General features: G+C 43.8%; 1 protein-coding gene across 2 annotated transcripts in view; it reads left to right on the top strand.

The window, feature by feature from the left end:
- The window catches only part of VWA8 (von Willebrand factor A domain containing 8), a 348614-nt gene that overhangs the window by 69543 nt on the left and 261033 nt on the right, over positions 1-18038 (top strand). For both annotated transcript variants that reach the window (XM_075591071.1, XM_075591073.1), the window contains exons 13-14: positions 6133-6293; positions 17309-17422. In XM_075591071.1, the coding sequence (XP_075447186.1) occupies positions 6133-6293; positions 17309-17422 (275 nt within the window). The remainder of the gene's footprint in view (positions 1-6132; positions 6294-17308; positions 17423-18038) is intronic.

Here is an 18038-nt window from a genome sequence, read left to right as displayed (position 1 = left end):
ATATATATATATATATATATATATATATACATATATATATATATATATATATACATATATATATATATATATACATATATATATATATATATATATATATATATATATATATATATATATATATATATATATATATATGCAAATACAACTGTATGCTCATTTGCATGTCTTAGGCAGGTCTGCAACCCCGCCTTTCCCCATTATCACCCAGCATACAGCACTTCCACTGCAGCAAGGGATTCTGGGAAATGCCATGCAAATGAGCACACAGTGTCACTTTTTGCCTCAAAAACCATTTTTAACATGGTTCCCTATAGGCTAAAGCTTGCTGCATGGTCACAGCTTTGAGCACAGCCAGGGTTAAGGTGCATACCCAGAAAACCACCCACAGACAGCTTTTTCGACCTTAATGGGTCTCCCCATATATATATAAACAAAGAAAAACTGCGCCCCTCAGATGATATCTCACTCCACACCAGATGATATTCAAAAGATTAAATGATTATGTATACATACATGAATATTAAGATGTCAGAGGTAAAAATCTATCAATTTGTGAATCTTATACTATATTAGTGAAAGCACTGTATGCCTGCCTGCCTGCCTGGATGTCCGGTGTCCCTAGGGGAAATCTGATTGGTCCCTTGGCCCGCCCCCGCACACCTCTCATTGGCCTGAGGCGGAGTGACGGGCCAAAGGACACACAGGGACACACACACACACACACAGGGACACACACACAGGGACACACACACACACAGACACACAGACACACACACACACACAGTAGGGGGGGGTGTACATTAGCAGCATGTATAACCCGGGGGGTGGGGCTCACATACCCGCCGGTCCCGGAGCCTCCGCCTCTTCCTCCCCGAACATCAGCCTCCACACCCGCGCACACCTCCTCCTCTCCCCGTGTCTCCCTGTTTCCCGCGCTTTCAGCCCCCCCCCCCCGGCGCCGCTACAGTCAGCGGGGGAGCGAGCGCCCGGGACACAGCGGGGGAGCGGCCACAACAAGCTGCCTCCCGCCTCAGATCCACGTGGGAGCTGCCGGACGGCTGAGGGAGCGGCCGGACGGGTGAGTGAGCGGCCGGACGGGTGAGTGAGCGGCTGGACGGGTGAGGGAGCAGCCTTCGCCTCCCCTCACCTCCCTTCACCTCCCCTCACCCCCCTTCACCTCCCCTCACCCACCCCTCACCTCCCCTCACCCACCCCTCACCTCCCCTCACCCACCCCTCACCTCCCTCCACCCCCCCTTCAACTCCCCTCCACCCCCCCCTTCACCCCCCTCCACCTCCCCTTCACCCCCCCTTCACCTCTCCTCCACCCCCCCCCCCCCTTCAACCCCCCCTTCTCCTCCCCTCCACCTCCCCTCCACCCCCCCTTCACCTCCCCTCCACCCCCCCTTCACCCTCCCCCTTCACCTCCCCTCCACCCCCCACCCCCTTCACCTCCCCTCCACCTCACCCCCTTCGCACCACCTGCCCCCCCTTCCCACCACCTCCCCCCCTTTCCCACCACCTCCCCCCCTTTCCCACCACCTCCCCCCCTTCCCACCACCTCCCCCCCTTCCCACCACCTCCCCCCCCCCCTTCCCACCACCTCCCCCCCCTTCCCACCACCTCCCCCCCCTTCCCACCACCTCCCCCTCCCTTCCCCCCTCCTCCTCACCACCTCCCCCCTCCTCCCCCCTTCCCACCACCTCTCCCCTCTTCCCCCCTCCTCCCCCCAACCACTCCCCCTTCCCCCCTCCTCCCCACCACCTCCCCCCCTCCCCCCCACCACCCCCCTCCCCCCCACCACCTCCCCTCCTCCCCACCACCTCCCCCCTCCTCCCCACCACCTCCCCCCCTTCCCCCCTCCTCCCCACCACCACCCCCCCTCCTCCCCCCTCCACCCCCCCTCCTCCCCCCTCCTCCCCACCACCTCCCCCCTCCCCCCCCCACCCCCCCTCTCCCCCCCCTCCCCCCCCCCTCTCCCCCTCCCCCCCCTCCCCCCCCTCTCTCCCTCCCCCCCTCCCCCCCCTCCCTTCCCCCCCTCCCCCCCCTCCCTTCCCCCCTCCCCCCCTTTCCCCCTCCCCCCTCCCTTCCCCCCCCTCCCCCCCCCCTTCCCCCCCTCCCCTCCTTCCCCCCCCAAGCAGCACACGTTTGGTACTAGGTGGCGAGTAGATTTTTTTGTGTGGCGAGTAGATTTTTTGGTGATTTGTCGACCACTGTATATATATATATATATATATATATATATATATATATATATACACCCCAGTTTGGACATATTTTCAATAGCACCAAACCCCTGTGTCCGTACGTTCGCTTCGCGTGTACAGACACTTATTCTGCCCTACAGAGCGCCGTAGTAGTGACGCGCTGATTCCCCCTCCCCCCATAGGCAAACGGCAGCTCGCGCATACGCCTGTGAGTAGGACACAGGCACATCCTGAACAGCAATACCGGCTCCCTATCTCTACCGAAGTGAAAAAAGTGAGTGCTTCACTTTAAGTACATTTTCGCTTTACATACATGCTCTGGACCCATTGCGTAAGTTAATGCGGGGTATGCCTGTATATATTTAACATCATCAGTGCTGGTGTGCCTATACTGAGTCATCAGTGTCTGATATACTGACCCTGGTATAATCACACTTAACCAGTGTCACTTTTTGTACATCTATTTATGTAATTTCACAATTTTTTTTTACTTAACCAGCCTGGCATTATTTTATTTGAATACCCAATAAAAGCGATTTTTTAATTATTACAAATACTCAACTCTTATTGGTCATGAGTGCAGCATACAGTGCTTTCCCCTTCGTCATTGAGCAAGCTGTCAGCAAACAGGTTTTGTTTTATCTAAAATCTTTTGCTTATTTCGTAACCTAATTTGTCTGATTCATTAACGAATACCCTCTTGAAAGGGTGACCCCTCCCCTAGTTGATTTGGTTAATTGAGTTTCGGTTACTTGTGCTAACTTTCTGTTATTCTTACCAACCTCTGATTCAGAACATGAAAGTGTCCCCAGCCACCTATTTTTACCTTATTATGTTACATTAGCAAGCCTATTTTTGACAGTAATTTGGAGGCATAAATAACTTCATGCAGAGATGTGTTCAGGTCTTTGTTTGACTTGGTTTAATGAGCTTCAACACTGACTTGTTTTTCTGGGTCATGTACAGAAACCCAGAAACTCTCCTGCTTCGGGGAACTAGTGAATGTTGTTCTGTATGTACAGTACACTGAGACTGCTTGTGTGAGGAAATGCCCTGAATCTATATTCCTATGTGCCACATTGCCTTCTCTCTCTTGCTTGTCTGTTTTTATTGTTCACTCTGCTTGGAGCGGCTATACATAATCCTTCAGCAGTGAAGGATTTCATTTAACATGTCTCATTGCAACTCAATGAGTTGCAAGTCCTTCTGGCAGGGCGAGGTTAAGAAGACCCCAGCCGTGTATCCTAATTGGTTATGACTTTTATTTGCTCTGCTGTGTGCCTCCTAATAATAAAAGCTATTATATTCCTAGAGGTCTACAGAGCTTGAATTGTAAAGGAAAGCATAGTTTCACATACAGTATTGGCACTGCTAGTATTGCAGCATGTGCATGACCTCAGAGCCTGCAATGTTGCTCCCCCCCCTCCCACATCCCGCACACACACTGGAGTTAAAGTGGCCGCGGCGTTTATTTAAACACAGCAAAAGGGGAGGTGCTAACCCTGCCAGAGTGCTCCACCCACAGGTAAGGCCAATGACGCTTAAACCATGGCCTGTTAGCCTGGACCGTCCAAAGTCCCAACCGCTCAGCTGACCCCACGTCAACCGCGAGATTGGCCACAGGTACTCAAAGCACAATGAGCGCTGCCCACTCACCAACCATGCCACCACCAGGCATTACCGTAACTGAGCCCCGTCTGGCAAGGTTACTCTGCACTTAGTCCCCAACCAGCCGCCGCCGCGACAGAGGCAATATAACCCCAACAGAAACCTCAAATATAAATACATTAACTACAAGTAGAACACAACAAAACAGAATTTAACCAAAAGGGGAGATAGGGCGGGAAAACACAGTGAGGGGGCGCGGCATGATCGCCCGCCACTGCCTGACTTTAACACCACCCCTCTGGGGTGTCGCTGGAGACCAAGAGGAGAGGTAGGGGACAGGAGGAAAAGGTAGGAGTGGGGTGAGCCTGGGCCTTGCGGTTATGCCGCACCTTGCCTAAGGCTCCATGCTTTCTCTATGGGAGTTGTATACTAAAATCTTCCAGCTGCAGAACTGTGTTTAAAAAAAAAACGGAGGAAAAGAAATGCACCTGATTTATTAACCCTTTAAAAGTTCCACAAGACCTACCTTACACGTCATAAGGGCTAACACTATGGGGCCCTATGATTCTGAAGTTCACATCCCGGGGGGGCCTGCCCGTGACCATGCACCAAATTGTCACGTGGCCGAGTGCCGGAAGGCAAGTGGCACTCAAGTCCCGCCGTTCTTCCGACCCGCAAACGGTTGAAGGAAAAACAACCAGTTGCTCTTCCTGTAGCGGCGTTCCTTTTCTATGCTGAACATTGTGAAGTTTTTTGCACTGTGGTTTTGTCCCAGTTTTGCAGCCTGGAGACTCTAGTACAGTTTTGGCCAACTCCAGTCCTCAAGGGTCATCAACAGGCCAGGTTTTAAGTATATCTCTGCTTCAGCACAGGTGGTGCAGTTGAAGTGCTGAAACAGGGATATCCTTAAAACCTGACCTGTTAGTGGCCCTTGAGGACTGGAGTTGCCCACACCTACTCTAGAAAATAACTCTTTGTATTTCAGCGTTACCTAAACATTCTCTCCTCGTTTTTCTTGACCTTCATGAGACGTTGGAGGCCCAATCCTGGCACTACCTTTTCAGATAATACCTGGGTTCACAGTATAAATATTAAGTGTGGAAATGTTTTATCAATTGGTTTGTCCTTTGTTTGACTGGCAATATACAGTAGGACATATTTTGTTTATACATCTCCTTATCATGTAGTATAATTTGCACCCCTACACGAGGGAGTGATAATGAGGTATTCCACTATTGAAAATGTAAACACAGTAGAATGTCCTGTTAATCTTTAAAGGCAATTTGGATGCATTCAAAGATGAACTTAAAGTGCAGCTTGACTTGATGAATATATCTAATATATCATCCTGAAAAAGAAATGATTACCAGCACCAGAAAGAACAAAGGAGAAATAAAAGTAAAAGTATTAGAACATAAATTACACACAGACCTGACGTTTCTGGCCTGAAAAGTCACTTCTGAGTTTGATTTATGTTCTAATAAAGTCATATTTTTACTTTTATTCCTTGTTTGTTCTTTCTGGTGCTGGTAATCATTTAATTTTTGGGATGAAAACATAGTGTATGCATTGTGTGTACTGTGCACATACTGTACTGCCCCCTATGTCCCTGCCTTTCAGGGAGTGCAGCCATTTTGTGTATATATATATACAGTGGTTGACAAATCACCAAAAAATCTACTCGCCACACAAAAAAATCTACTCGCCACCTAGTACCAAACGTGTGCTGCTTGGCCAATATTTACTCGCCCGGGGGTTAAATCCACTCGCCCGGGGCGAGCAAATGTATAGGTTTGTCGAACACTGTATATATATATATATATATATATATATATATATATATATTATCATTCTTTAACTTTATATGCTGTCCATCATTTTTACAGTTATCTAAAAAAAATAATGTATAAAGAGAATCTAAAAAACATGCAAGCGAAAACTAAACAAAACTGCTGAATGTTTTTAAACAACACATTGCTTTCCTGTTGGGTTGGCCCCTGTAATTGATATATATATATATATATATATATATATATATATATATATATACACACACACACGTGCACACACACACACACACACACACACACACACACACACACACACACACACACACACACACACACACACACACACGATGAACCGTTATTATGGTGTTGCGCAGGGAAAAAAAAGTCTACAGATAATTGCCAATTTCCAAAAGCTAAAGGGCAGCCCTGTCAGCTTGAGGATATTGTCTGAATGATGGATACTACAATGGGACATAGTAGCTTTTTCAACGTTTGCCATTATTTTTGTTGTATTGATTCATGCAGGACATGACAGCCAGGGATTTGTTGCAGCAGAGATACACTCTCCCAAACGGAGACACTGCCTGGAGACGGTCTCCACTTGTCACGGCCGCCTTGGATGGGAAGCTTGTTATTCTTGATGGTATCCATCGTGTCAACCCAGGGACTCTAGCCATACTGCAAAGGTCAGTCAGTGCTTGGAGCGAAATGGTGACCAGCAAGGGAGGTGCAGGTCTTCCATCTGAAATTGTCTGTCTGAAAACTCACAAATGAACCAGGTTTTCGTAATGTATCCTAGGTGTAGCTTGTTTCCATTCCAAACATAATTATTGCAACATGAGAAAACTTTAAAGGAACAATCCAAGCAATATCCTACAAGTTTTTTGTTTTTTTGTTTGTTTTGATTTTTTTGTTTTAAATAAATCAGTTCTGTAGTATTAGATAATACTTACTACCTTTTTTATTTTTTAAATTGAACTCTTAATGACATTTTTAATGAGTTTTACTGACAATCCTTTGATTTCTATAGCAGGTTTAACACACCTCCACAGCTGTACAATATCTTTGTAACACTTTCCTGTTTGTGATCATTTGTTGACAATATTCCCAGCAGTGTGAGCTGCAAACTGTAACAATAGCTAATGTTACTGTTGCGGCCCCTTTTAATCTCATACATCCCCGAATTTTTTCGGGAATGTTTTCCAAATGTCACGCACTTTGCCGCATTTTGCCGCATTCATGGCAAGACAGCGCTAATAGCGCTAATACAGAGAAACGCCCGCGGCGCCTAAAAATACCGGGACATGCCGCATCTGCCCGCAGTTTGAAAAGCCGCGCTGAAACGGCCGCACGAGGCTGAAGGCGGCCGCCACTGTACCTTAGTAATTTAAGAATAGATTGTAGCTGCTGAGTACACTGACTGAAGGATTTTGCTGATCGGTCACGGGAGAAAGAATCTATCAGCAGCTTAAGTAATTCGTTTTCACTAAAGGTTTTCAAATGCTGCATTTATATATTTTTTCTTTATTTCAAACAGTTTTATTAGGTTTTTCCTGATAAACGAAAACGACACAAAACAATGAAACATAGATGTACATCATCCAATAAATACATACATGTATACAGATCAAATATTTTGAATAAACTCCAACTTGTATAACTTTGTTTTGCGCTGTAATGTATCACCAAATATAATAAAGGCGACATAAAGAGGAGGGGATGGGTACCACCTAGTCTACTCAGGACTCCATCCATCCTACTTGATATTCTTTAATTGGCAAAGGCCAAAGTGAGGGGAGGAAATGAGAGTTTATATTAGTTTTCTGTTCTGAGCACCCCCCACCCCCTGTCATCATATCCAGAGGAATCTACTCGTAATGCTGCATATATTAAACCAAAAAATTATTATTTTATTTTTTAAAGCTGCTTGGATTGTCTCTTTAACCAGTTTGACGAATACAAATGCTGTCTCTTGGAGCGGAATCCTGTTCTCTTTTGTGCAAGAATGATTGCAAACTAATAGGGTATCTTTGTTAATCTTACAGGGACCGTTCATTATATATTTGTATTTAAAGGTTGTGCAAATTAGAATAAATACAATGATGCATGGTCCACAGCCGGGGTGCTCAACTCCAGTCCTCAAGCCTCTCCAATGGGTCATGTTGAGCCACCTGTGCTGAAGCAGGGACTGCAACAGGGAAATATGTTTAAATATGTTGGGGGCTGTAGATAAAGCATTGATTTAAAAATATTTTTTTTTTTTTTTTTTTTTTTTTTTTTGAAGTAGTGCATTGCATCAAAAAGTTACAATCTCACCTATAATCATTGACGGTCTATGTTGATAAGTCATTACTGTATTCATGTTCTTACATTTGGCAAACGTTTTCTTATTCTCTGTATGGGGTGCATCATGCTCATACATACGCAGTGTTCGACAAACCTATACATTTGCTCGCCCCGGGCGAGTGGATTTAACCCCCGGGCGAGTAAATATTGGCCCAAGCAGCACACGTTTGGTACTAGGTGGCGGGTAGATTTTTTTGTGTGGCGAGTAGATTTTTTGGTGATTTGTCAACCACTGTACATACGAATGCATTAAGAATTGCTTCCGTTTACTTGCATTTGTCTTTCACGCCAAGATAAGTGTGACTGCCAATTTTGACGCATTTGAGGTGCACAAAAGTGGCGCATGCCTGAAGTTCAATTTAACATGTGTGCCACAGACAACATTCAAACTATGCCTCTAAATCATCCTCTTGAATAATTGTTGTCTTTGTGAAGAATACGTTTCCGTACACAACGCACAACAGATACAAATTGGATTTATACACGGGGACGCACTAACTTGCTATTCTCCTGTGCGTCTGTTTTACTACAAAATCACCTATGGCAAATATATATATATATATATATATATATATATATATATATATATATCAAATGGAAATATTACTGTATGCTAATTTGCATGTCTTAGACAGGTCTGCAACCCCGCCTTTCACCATTGTCACACAGCACTTCCACTGCAGCAAGGGATACTGGGAAATGACATGCCAATGAGCACAGAGTGCCACCTTTTGATTCAAAACCATTTTTTAACATGGTTCCCTATAGGCTTAAGCTTGCTGCATGGTCACAGCTTTGAGCACAGCCAGGGTTAAGTGTCCCTTTAGGCCATACAATGATGATGACGACGACGACGACGACGACAGTTACATAGTTACATAGTAGATGAGGTTGAAAAAAGACATAGTTCCATCAAGTTCAACCTATGCTAAATTTAGACAACAGATATTTTATCCTATATCTATACTTATTGATCCAGAGGAAGGCAAACAAAAACCCCATTAAGGGGAAAAATTAATTCATTCCTGACTCCAAGAATTGGCAATCGGATTAATCCCATGGTCAACATTCTTCCCATGTTTACTTATTTGGTATATCCCTGTATACCTTTCCCATCTAAAAAGATGTCCAACCTATTTTTGAACAAATCTATTCTCCATTGGTAATGAATCTTACTGTAAAGAACCCTTTTCATTGTTGCTGGTGAAATTTCCTTTCCTCCAACCTTAAGGGATGGCCCGAGTCCTTAATACTGCCCATGGGATGAATAGTTCTTTTGAAAGCTCCTTGTATTGTCCCCGAATATATTTGTATATAGTTATCATATCCCCTCTTAGACGCCTCTTTTCTAATGTAAATAAATCTAATTTAGCTAGCCTCTCCTCATAAGTTAGATTGACCATCCCCTTTATTAATTTGGTGGCTCTTCTCTGCACTCTCTCTAGTTCCATAATGTCTTTTCTTAGGATTGGTGCCCAAAATTGTACTCCATATTCAAGGTGTGGTCTTACTAGTGCTTCGTAAAGTGGCATAATTATGTTTACTTCCCTTCCATCCATTGCCCGTTTGAAGCAAGATAAGATCTTGTTTGCCTTTGCAGCTACTGCATGACATTGGGCACTATTGCTAAGCCTGCTGTCTTCAAGCACTCATAAATCCTTCTCCATCAAGGATTCCCCCAATATATCTCCATTTAATTTATGTCACCTTTTTATTCTTGTATCCCAAATGCGTAACCTTACATTTATCTGTATTAAACCTAATTTGCCATTTACCTGCCCACGTTTCCAGTCTCTCCAAGTCCTTCTGAAGAGAAATAACATCCTGCTCTGATTCTATTACCTTACACAATTTAGTATCATCAGCAAAGATGGAGACTTTGCTCTCAATCCCAACCTCAAGGTCATTAATAAACAAGTTAAAAAGCAGGGGTCCCAGTACCAATCCCTGAGGTACTCCACTCACGTCTTTAGCCCAACCTGAAAAAGTTCCATTTATGACAACCCTCTGTTGTCTGTCCTTTAACCAGCTTTCAATCCAGGTGCATATATTATTACTGAGTCCAATTTTCTTTATTTTGCACACCAACCACTTGTGTGAAACCATATCAAAAGCCTTTGCAAAATCTAAGTAGACCACATCAACTGCATTACCCTGGTCTAAATTCCTACTTACCTCATCAAAGAAATAAATAAGGTTAGTTTGGCAAGATCTATCCTTCATAAATCCATGCTGACTATTACTAATAATTTTGTTTTCCATTAGGTATTCCTGAATATTATCCCGTATTAAACCTTCAAGTAGTTTCCCTACTATTGAAGTCAGGCTTACAGGTCTGTAATTTCCCGGTTGTGATCTAGCTCCCTTTTTAAATATAGGCACCAAATCTGCTTTACGCCAATCTTGTGGTACTGAGCCTGTGGAAATGGAGTCCTTGAATAATAAATATAATGGTTTTGCTATTACTGAGCTTAACTCCTTGAGAACTCTTGGATGTATGCCATCGGGGCCAGGTGCCTTATTAACTTTAATTTTTTCAAGTTGTTTATGAACTTCTTCCTCAGTTAACCAATTGTTCATTAATATGGAGGTTGTGGCTTCCTCCTGCGACACTACTATTGAACTTGATTCTTCCCTGGTAAACACAGAGGCAAAGAATTTGTTTAATACCTCAGCTTTTTCCTTATCTCCAATAATCTGCCTACCCATCTCACATGAAAGGGTCCTATATTTTCTTTTCTCATTTTTTTGTTATTAAGGTACTTAAAGAATTTTTTAGGGTTGACCTTACTTTCTATTGCAATCCTTTTTTCTAGAATCTAAACGCCTTCCTCTTCTTGTCCATTTCCTCCCCTACCTGTTTATTTAGCCACATTGGTTTTGACTTATTTCTTTTATACTTATTACCCAAGGGTATACACTGATAAGTGTGCTTTTCTAACAATGTTTTAAAGACTGCCCATTTATCTTGTATATTTTTCCCTGCAAAAACATCATCCCATTGTATTACTACTAGATTAGACCTCAGTTTATTCAAATCTGCCTTTCTATAGTTTAAGGTCTTTGTTGAACCCAAGAAATCTATTTTTTGATAATTTATTTCAAATGAGACCTTCCTAATAATGGAGTCCCCTACCACCACTATCTTTCTTTGTATCTGAGCATCCTGAGTCCCCACTGTGCTGGAGGAACTATTCCCCTGGCTGCTAGAGGAATTAGTCTCCCCCAGCCTTGCCATTTCTGCCCCAACATTCCCAATATCTTTACTCAACATGGCAAATCTATTGGCATGTGTCAGCTCAGAAACAACCTGCCTCTCCCTATTGCCCCTGCTTCCCCTTCTAACTGTCACCCAGCTACCTACCTGCTGCTCCTCACTAACGGCAACCAAGCTACCTACCTGCTCCTCACTAACAGCGCCACCATCTGCACCACTAGTCGAAGCAAGGGCCTGCTCAGTGAGCTCTAATTCCCTTTCAAGATTGCTAATGTCCCTCAATATTGCAAGTTGCCTCTTCAGATCAGCAATCTCTAAAGAGACCACCCGCTCACACTTCCCACAGTGGTATGCTCCTTGGAACAGCTGCTCCAAGTGCACATACATGTGGCAAGATGTGCATTGAGTGGCATTTTCAATCCTGCTCATTCTAGCAACTATGAAGTTTATAAGTACTAACAATAAACTGTACTTCAATAAACTATACTTCAATAAACTATACCTTGTTTAACCGCTTCCTTGTTCAAACTGCTTCTGGTTCTAACTGCACACACTTTAAACAACCAGCACTTCAAATCAACCACACGGATCAGTCAGTACACGCAAGCTCAGGATTCGTTAGAATCCTCTGTTTAAATAGGGACACCTGTGGCCCTGGGAAGAGAGCCGTACCCGCAGAAGGAATCTGCAAAAGTGACCAGCGTCCAGAGGGCAGGACCCATAACCTTGGAGTCAGTGACTAAGAATTCAGAGCCGTGCCGGCTAGAAGAAAACCAGGAGATTTTCTTAATGAGCCAGTATGCTGGGCCTGTCATGAACCAGGTCACATGGGAGAAGTTTGTCCCCACATTTTCTGCCTGAGTACTGCCTCCCACAGCTGCAAAGCAAGCAACGCCTTGTGAGCGCAAGCCAGATGTGAAAGTTGATAAAAGTGAGTTTGTGCCCAGTACTACTGATCTCTCAGGGGCTACTAAAGCAAAGAGGAAGGTGGGAGAATTAACCCCCTGCGACGCTAACCAGAAGTGTCTATGTACAGGTGTGCAAAGTATAGCACATGAAAAATCTTGATCCCACTAAATAAACAGCCTGATTTAACCCGTTGAGGTATAGTCCCACGTTGTTCACCACTTAAATCACACCACTTCATATGCAGGTTCAATAGCCTTGAATATCAGGTAGATCTTATAAGTGCTTGTAGCTTGAAATCCATGTTATAGTGAAACACATAACAGTTGTATAATGGTGTAGTGGTTACTCACTCATTGCGCCGTGGGACTCTGGGTGCTCCTCCGAGCACGGTGTGCTCCTCCAAGGAGAATTCAGCGTGAAGTGCGGTTTGAAAGGCGGTGCAGCTGCCTTGGAGGGAAAGAGCACAGAGAAAGAAAAAGAAAAGTATTTCTCAAGTCACAGAGGAAGTGACCGAACCACTCGAGCCTGCGATGTCAGGACAACGTGCGTCAGAAAGGCACCGAGATGCGCTGCAGACCAGAGTGACAGCAGAATCGTCACGTGAACGGTGGCAAAGAAAAGGAGGCGCAAAGGGAAGCTGAATCCTTGATCCAGAATAAAGAGGCCTTAATTTCTGCCCTCCAAACTGCCCACCATGATTATGAAGTCCTGCTGGAACAATTGGATAAGGAGCGAGCGATTAACGCCCAGTTTCAGGAGGCTAACACCGCTTTACAGAGGAATATACTCCCAGTTTTACAAGAGTATGACGCTTTGAAGATAACAGAGCATCTCTTACAGAGTGAGTTGGAGGAGGTGACAACTAGTCTGGAAAAGGCCAACACCGCAATTGCTACCATGGGTGGAAAGCAGAACAAGTCTGACGGACTAATTGCTAACCTGAAACAGAAATATGGGGAGGCTCTGCAAGAGATTCGCAATTGCCATAGAGAGTTGAAAGTCTCAGAAATAGGTTCATGCTCGCAGCACAGAGCTGGAACACTCTTGCCAAGAGGGCCATGGTCTAAACACAGAGTATTTTGAAGGAAGCCTATGAGAATGCCCTGAGTGATTTAGAGACCGTAAAGAGAGAGAATGCAAGTCTGAAAGAAGATCATTCTGATTTGTCTGACCAGGCTAGTGAAGGAAAGGAGAAGCTTCACCAAGCAGAAAAAGTGACGGAACAATTGTCCCAGGAACATTTAGAATTACAGACAGCACTGCAGAATTCACAGAGAATGCTGGAAAAGGAATGCCTCTCCCTGGAGCAGCATACACAAGCACAGCATATAATGCAGATCCAGCTGCAAGAGCTGCGTGTGCATCTACAGGAGGCAAAGGAGAAGCAGTGGGTCCTGTAGGAAGAACGTATCCAGGCTTCTAACAAAGTAACATTTCTGCAGGAGCATCTGAGTACCCAGTGTGTCCCCGCAGAGCAGCATGAGCAGCTGAAGGTCACATTAAGCATCACAAGAGCATCGCTGGAGGCGGAGTTTAGAAGCCAGTTGACTCTTTATGAGAGGGAGCACGAGAAGGTCCAGAAACTACAGCAAGAGATGGAGAAGCAGAGAGGCTGCTCCATCCCCAAAAGTCAGTACACTCAGGAGGAAGAGGTGTGGAAACCGCAAGCAGCGGCAGCCCTGGTGATGAAATCTGCAGAGCTCCAAAATATGAAGGATGTGCTGATGCAAACTCGGAGCAAGCACAAGGTAGAGGTGAAGGCCCTGAGAGGAGGCTTTCAGAATCAAATTGCAGAGCTGCAGACGCAGATTGCTGAGCTCAAGATACAGCTCACCAAAAAAGAAGAGTGGAAGGTGGTGTCTGTCGTCAAGTGGCCGACCTGACACGGCGCTACGAGACCAAAATGGCCGATGCCTACGACTTGCGGGACCACACGGCCAATGAGAGGGCTGCAGGTCATAAATAAATAAAAGGAAACATATTTAAGCCTGGCTCTGAGTCAGCTGGGAGATGTGGAATTGCGACTCAACTCCAAAGAAGCTGAACTGGCAACTGCATAGAGTGTGAAAAGAAATGCAGAAGGACAGCTTCAAGACCTGAAAATTCAAATAGCTGGTCTTGAATGCTCTTTAAGTGATACCACGAAACGGCACAAGACTAGGAAAGTAGAAATCGATTCTGGACATCATACAGAGTTAAAAAGCAAGCTGGCAGGGGCTTTGCAAGACCTGAGCAAGGGTTACAAGGAATGGGCATTTAGTACTAAATTGGAGAACGAGATTCCAATGCTAAAAGAGATACGTTGGTCACAAAAGGAGACCATTGAAAGTGAACTCAATGCCCTCACTGATGAAAAAGAAGAAGGAGAAACAGTTGATTTTGATAGGCACCCTCATGAGGCTACTGAGAATGAACTCCCTGAGCGGGGATTTGAAAATCCAGAGTCTGAATTTCATTTGCTGTGTACAGATGATTATCAAACTAGTGAAGACACCCAGGCCACCACAGAAGATGTTTTAGCCAAGAGAGTGACAGTTCCGGCAAATACAATGTGGATGAAAAATCCTGATGAAGTTATTAATATTGACTGTGTGCAAGATACAGCAAGCGTTAAAATGAAGTCTGTGGATGTAAGGGAGTGGAAGTCAAAGAAAAGAAAAATGTGTTTGAACTAACCGCTTAGGTTACACGGGCGGACTATGTTACGGACACTAACCTTGCAACATAATTCGCTTGTGCAATTATATTGTATATTATTTTTCTAGAGTATGCAGTGTGGGAATATTGCAATATTGTAATTTTTCTCTCTTCTCTGAAAATGTAGGTAAGGCTTCAAGTTAGTTTGCTGGGTTGACGGCCCTTAATAAGATAACAAGATTTGTATCTTCTAAAAGTATTGGTAGCTTACAGTATAGTACAAAAAGTTAGGTAGTGGCCTTTCCTTTTCGTAAAGTACATCCATGGTCGATCACTCCAGTAGGGGTAAACTGGGGTGGCGGGAAGAAAAGTGACATAGTCCCAGGATAGTGGGCAGCTTTCTGTCTGATTTATAGAAGAAAGTACAGACATAGTGTGGATGTGATCCGCCCCACAGATTCACAGTCACTAAGCTGGTGGATAGGAAATCCATAACAGACTTTACAATGGTTCTGGTTTCCCTCACCTGCTCTCCTAATTGAGGAAGAGGAATATATTGCAGTCAGATTTGCTGCTCACACTCTCTCTTAGAGCCTGGAGGCTGGGAGAATGCTGCTCCCCAAGATCCAGTTCTGGGTAAACGGCCCCTACATGTTGCAGAACCTGAGGATCTATTGGGACGCTTTCCCCATCTGACTGTTAAGGACTCAATGTTATATCTGTGTGTTATTTAAAGTTGGTAACTGGCTTGCCCGGCCAACATTGCAGATGGGAATATGCATGTGAGTTAGACTTCTGACAAGAGTAGATGTATGTTTTTATGATTTCTTCTGTTTCTTAAAGTGACGGTGTTTAAATTGTTTAGTGTCACTAATGGGAAAAATAAACCACTGAGGGCTGAGTGGCCCTTGTGTGTATAAACGTGTTTGTCCCCTTTTTCTACAATTTAAACCCTAGAAGACTGTGTCGCGAAGAGCCTGGGTAAACGGCAGCGCTAAATAAAGGGAGCCGTTTGTTACAAAAAATATATATATATTGAAGGAAAAATATATATGTATACATATATACATGCACATGCACACTCTGTCTCTCTGTCTCTATGTCTATGTCTGTCTCTCTCTGTGTCTGTGTCTCTCTGTCTGTGTCTCTCTGTCTCTCTCTGTACCTCTCTGTGTCTGTCTCTCTCGGTTTGAGCTTCTTGCCACAAACAACATGGCTGCTTCAGGCCCCCAATGTGGACGTTTTCCTCGGTTTTACCATCCTACCTCATACATCCGGAGCTTTCTCCATTTTACCCTCCTTCCTCATACATGCTGATTGGCTCGCAAAGTGGATGGGCCCAATTATAAGGCGAGTATGTACTTTTCAACGTAACTTTATTTTAAAATGCGTCGCTTTATAATCGGGCGAAACTGGCAATTCAACAATGAGTAGAATAAAATAAGGAAGGCTTCTATAGAGAATCTGTGTTTTTATCAAGAGGCTTAGCTCATCACTGGAAATCTGGAGAGACCCAGGCTGCTATCGCAACCCTGAAATAAGAGATTAGTTATGTATAGTTGCCCTTCCTAACTGTTTATGCGATTATTATTTATTGATTATTGAAGCAGCATGACCCATTCCTGTGTTAAAGTGATGTCGACAGGAATGTCACATACGTTCTTCCTATAGCAGTATTGTGAGGTGCCCTCTCGCTTAAGCATAAATGGAAAAAGAAGTGACCGGGCCGACTGCCAGGTGACGTTTAAAATACATCATAAGGGCTGTCAATTTGGACCTTCCGTGAAAAAGGCACTTACTGCACCGACACACTTTATTCGTGCAAATACCCGGTATGTACCTGGCAGATACCTGGAATGCGCCACTCCTCACCTCTGACAAGCCCCGTTGCATTTGCCTTCCCAGCCTGGGTTCATGCCTGGCTGACGGGCGGCTGATCTGTTAAATGATAATGATTAGGATTTAATAGGCTGCAATGCTTCGCGTGTCTACCAGATGGCATAAATTCATGAATTGTAATGCAGTATATATATATATACTGTGCAGTATTGCAGCCAGCGGGAATAAAATGCTTCAATTCCTGCTTGGAAAATAACTCAATGCACTCGGGCAGAAAACAGTCACAAACCTCAATACACCCGGGTATACCCGAATTCGTGGGACTAGCCAAGCTCGAATAAAGTGTGTCGCCAGTGTAGGGTTTAAACGTTCTTTTAGAAGCCACGCTCCATTCGTGAATAATATGTATACACTGGTAACTTAGAATGGTCAACATGTGATTCTCTAGTAATATCTGATACTTGTAAATCACTCATTATACCGTAGTTTTTACATAAGAACTACAGAGGAACCTTACTGGCACCATTTAATTTGACATCAAAAAGCTTATTATTTCATACTTAAGTTGTAGTTGTTTTTTTTTTTAAAGCAATTAGTCCACTTGATTGGAAAAGGCAGCAATGTATTTCTGTGTGTTACGTTCACCTCCAGCACTGTTGGGGTTGAAGTACGTATTTATTTCGCTTGGAGAATAACGAAGAAAGGCTCCCTTGTAATTAAACAATTGATTTTTGTTTTCCTCTTCTATTGCAGACTAATCCACGACAGGGAGCTGACGCTTTACGATGGCTCCAGGTTACTTAGAGAAGACAGGTATCAATATTTAAAGGCGGAATTACAGCTTTCTGATGAAAAACTACAACAGAGGTAATATGCACAGTATGGCTCTCGGCATTCATATTGTGAGCTTCTGATTATAGCAGAGTAACACAATTGTAATCGGTGTAATGTTTCTTTTACTTCGCATTGCTTTTATTAGATCAGTTCTCCTACTTGTTGCATGTTTGGGGATATCTTCTCACAGTCTCGAGATTTGGGGATTTTTTCTCACTCTGCTTTGCCAGATCTTGCTTTTGGGTAGCATGACGTTTCATCCCAGGTAGCAGCACAGTAATTATCACAGTTTTTTTGGAAAGCTGTGTTTTCATCAATAACATATTCATTTAGTGAAGTGTTATGTTGTACGTAATGAATTGGAATAAATGTTTAAATATTGTTGGAGAAGTAAAGTAAGTAACTTATGCTACAAAGTTATTCTATCACTCATTTATTATTCCTTTCTGGTAATCTTTAAAATCGCATAACAATTATCTACATTTTCTTGTGCATATTGAAAATATATAGTAATAAATACTTCTGTGAATTTGACCTGGTTTTGGTAGTTGATTTTTGGTATGCCGTTGATCTTGCTGAGCTGTTAGGTCTTGCGTTCATCATCCCTGATGTAGTTCAAAGTTCTAGTAGCTGTATTGCTTTGACAAGT

The sequence above is a fragment of the Ascaphus truei genome, chromosome 3 (genome assembly GCF_040206685.1).
Source record: "Ascaphus truei isolate aAscTru1 chromosome 3, aAscTru1.hap1, whole genome shotgun sequence".
Taxonomy (NCBI): domain Eukaryota; kingdom Metazoa; phylum Chordata; class Amphibia; order Anura; family Ascaphidae; genus Ascaphus; species Ascaphus truei.
The sequence above is the reverse complement of the archived record's forward strand: the minus strand, read 5'-3'. Positions and strand labels throughout refer to the sequence as shown.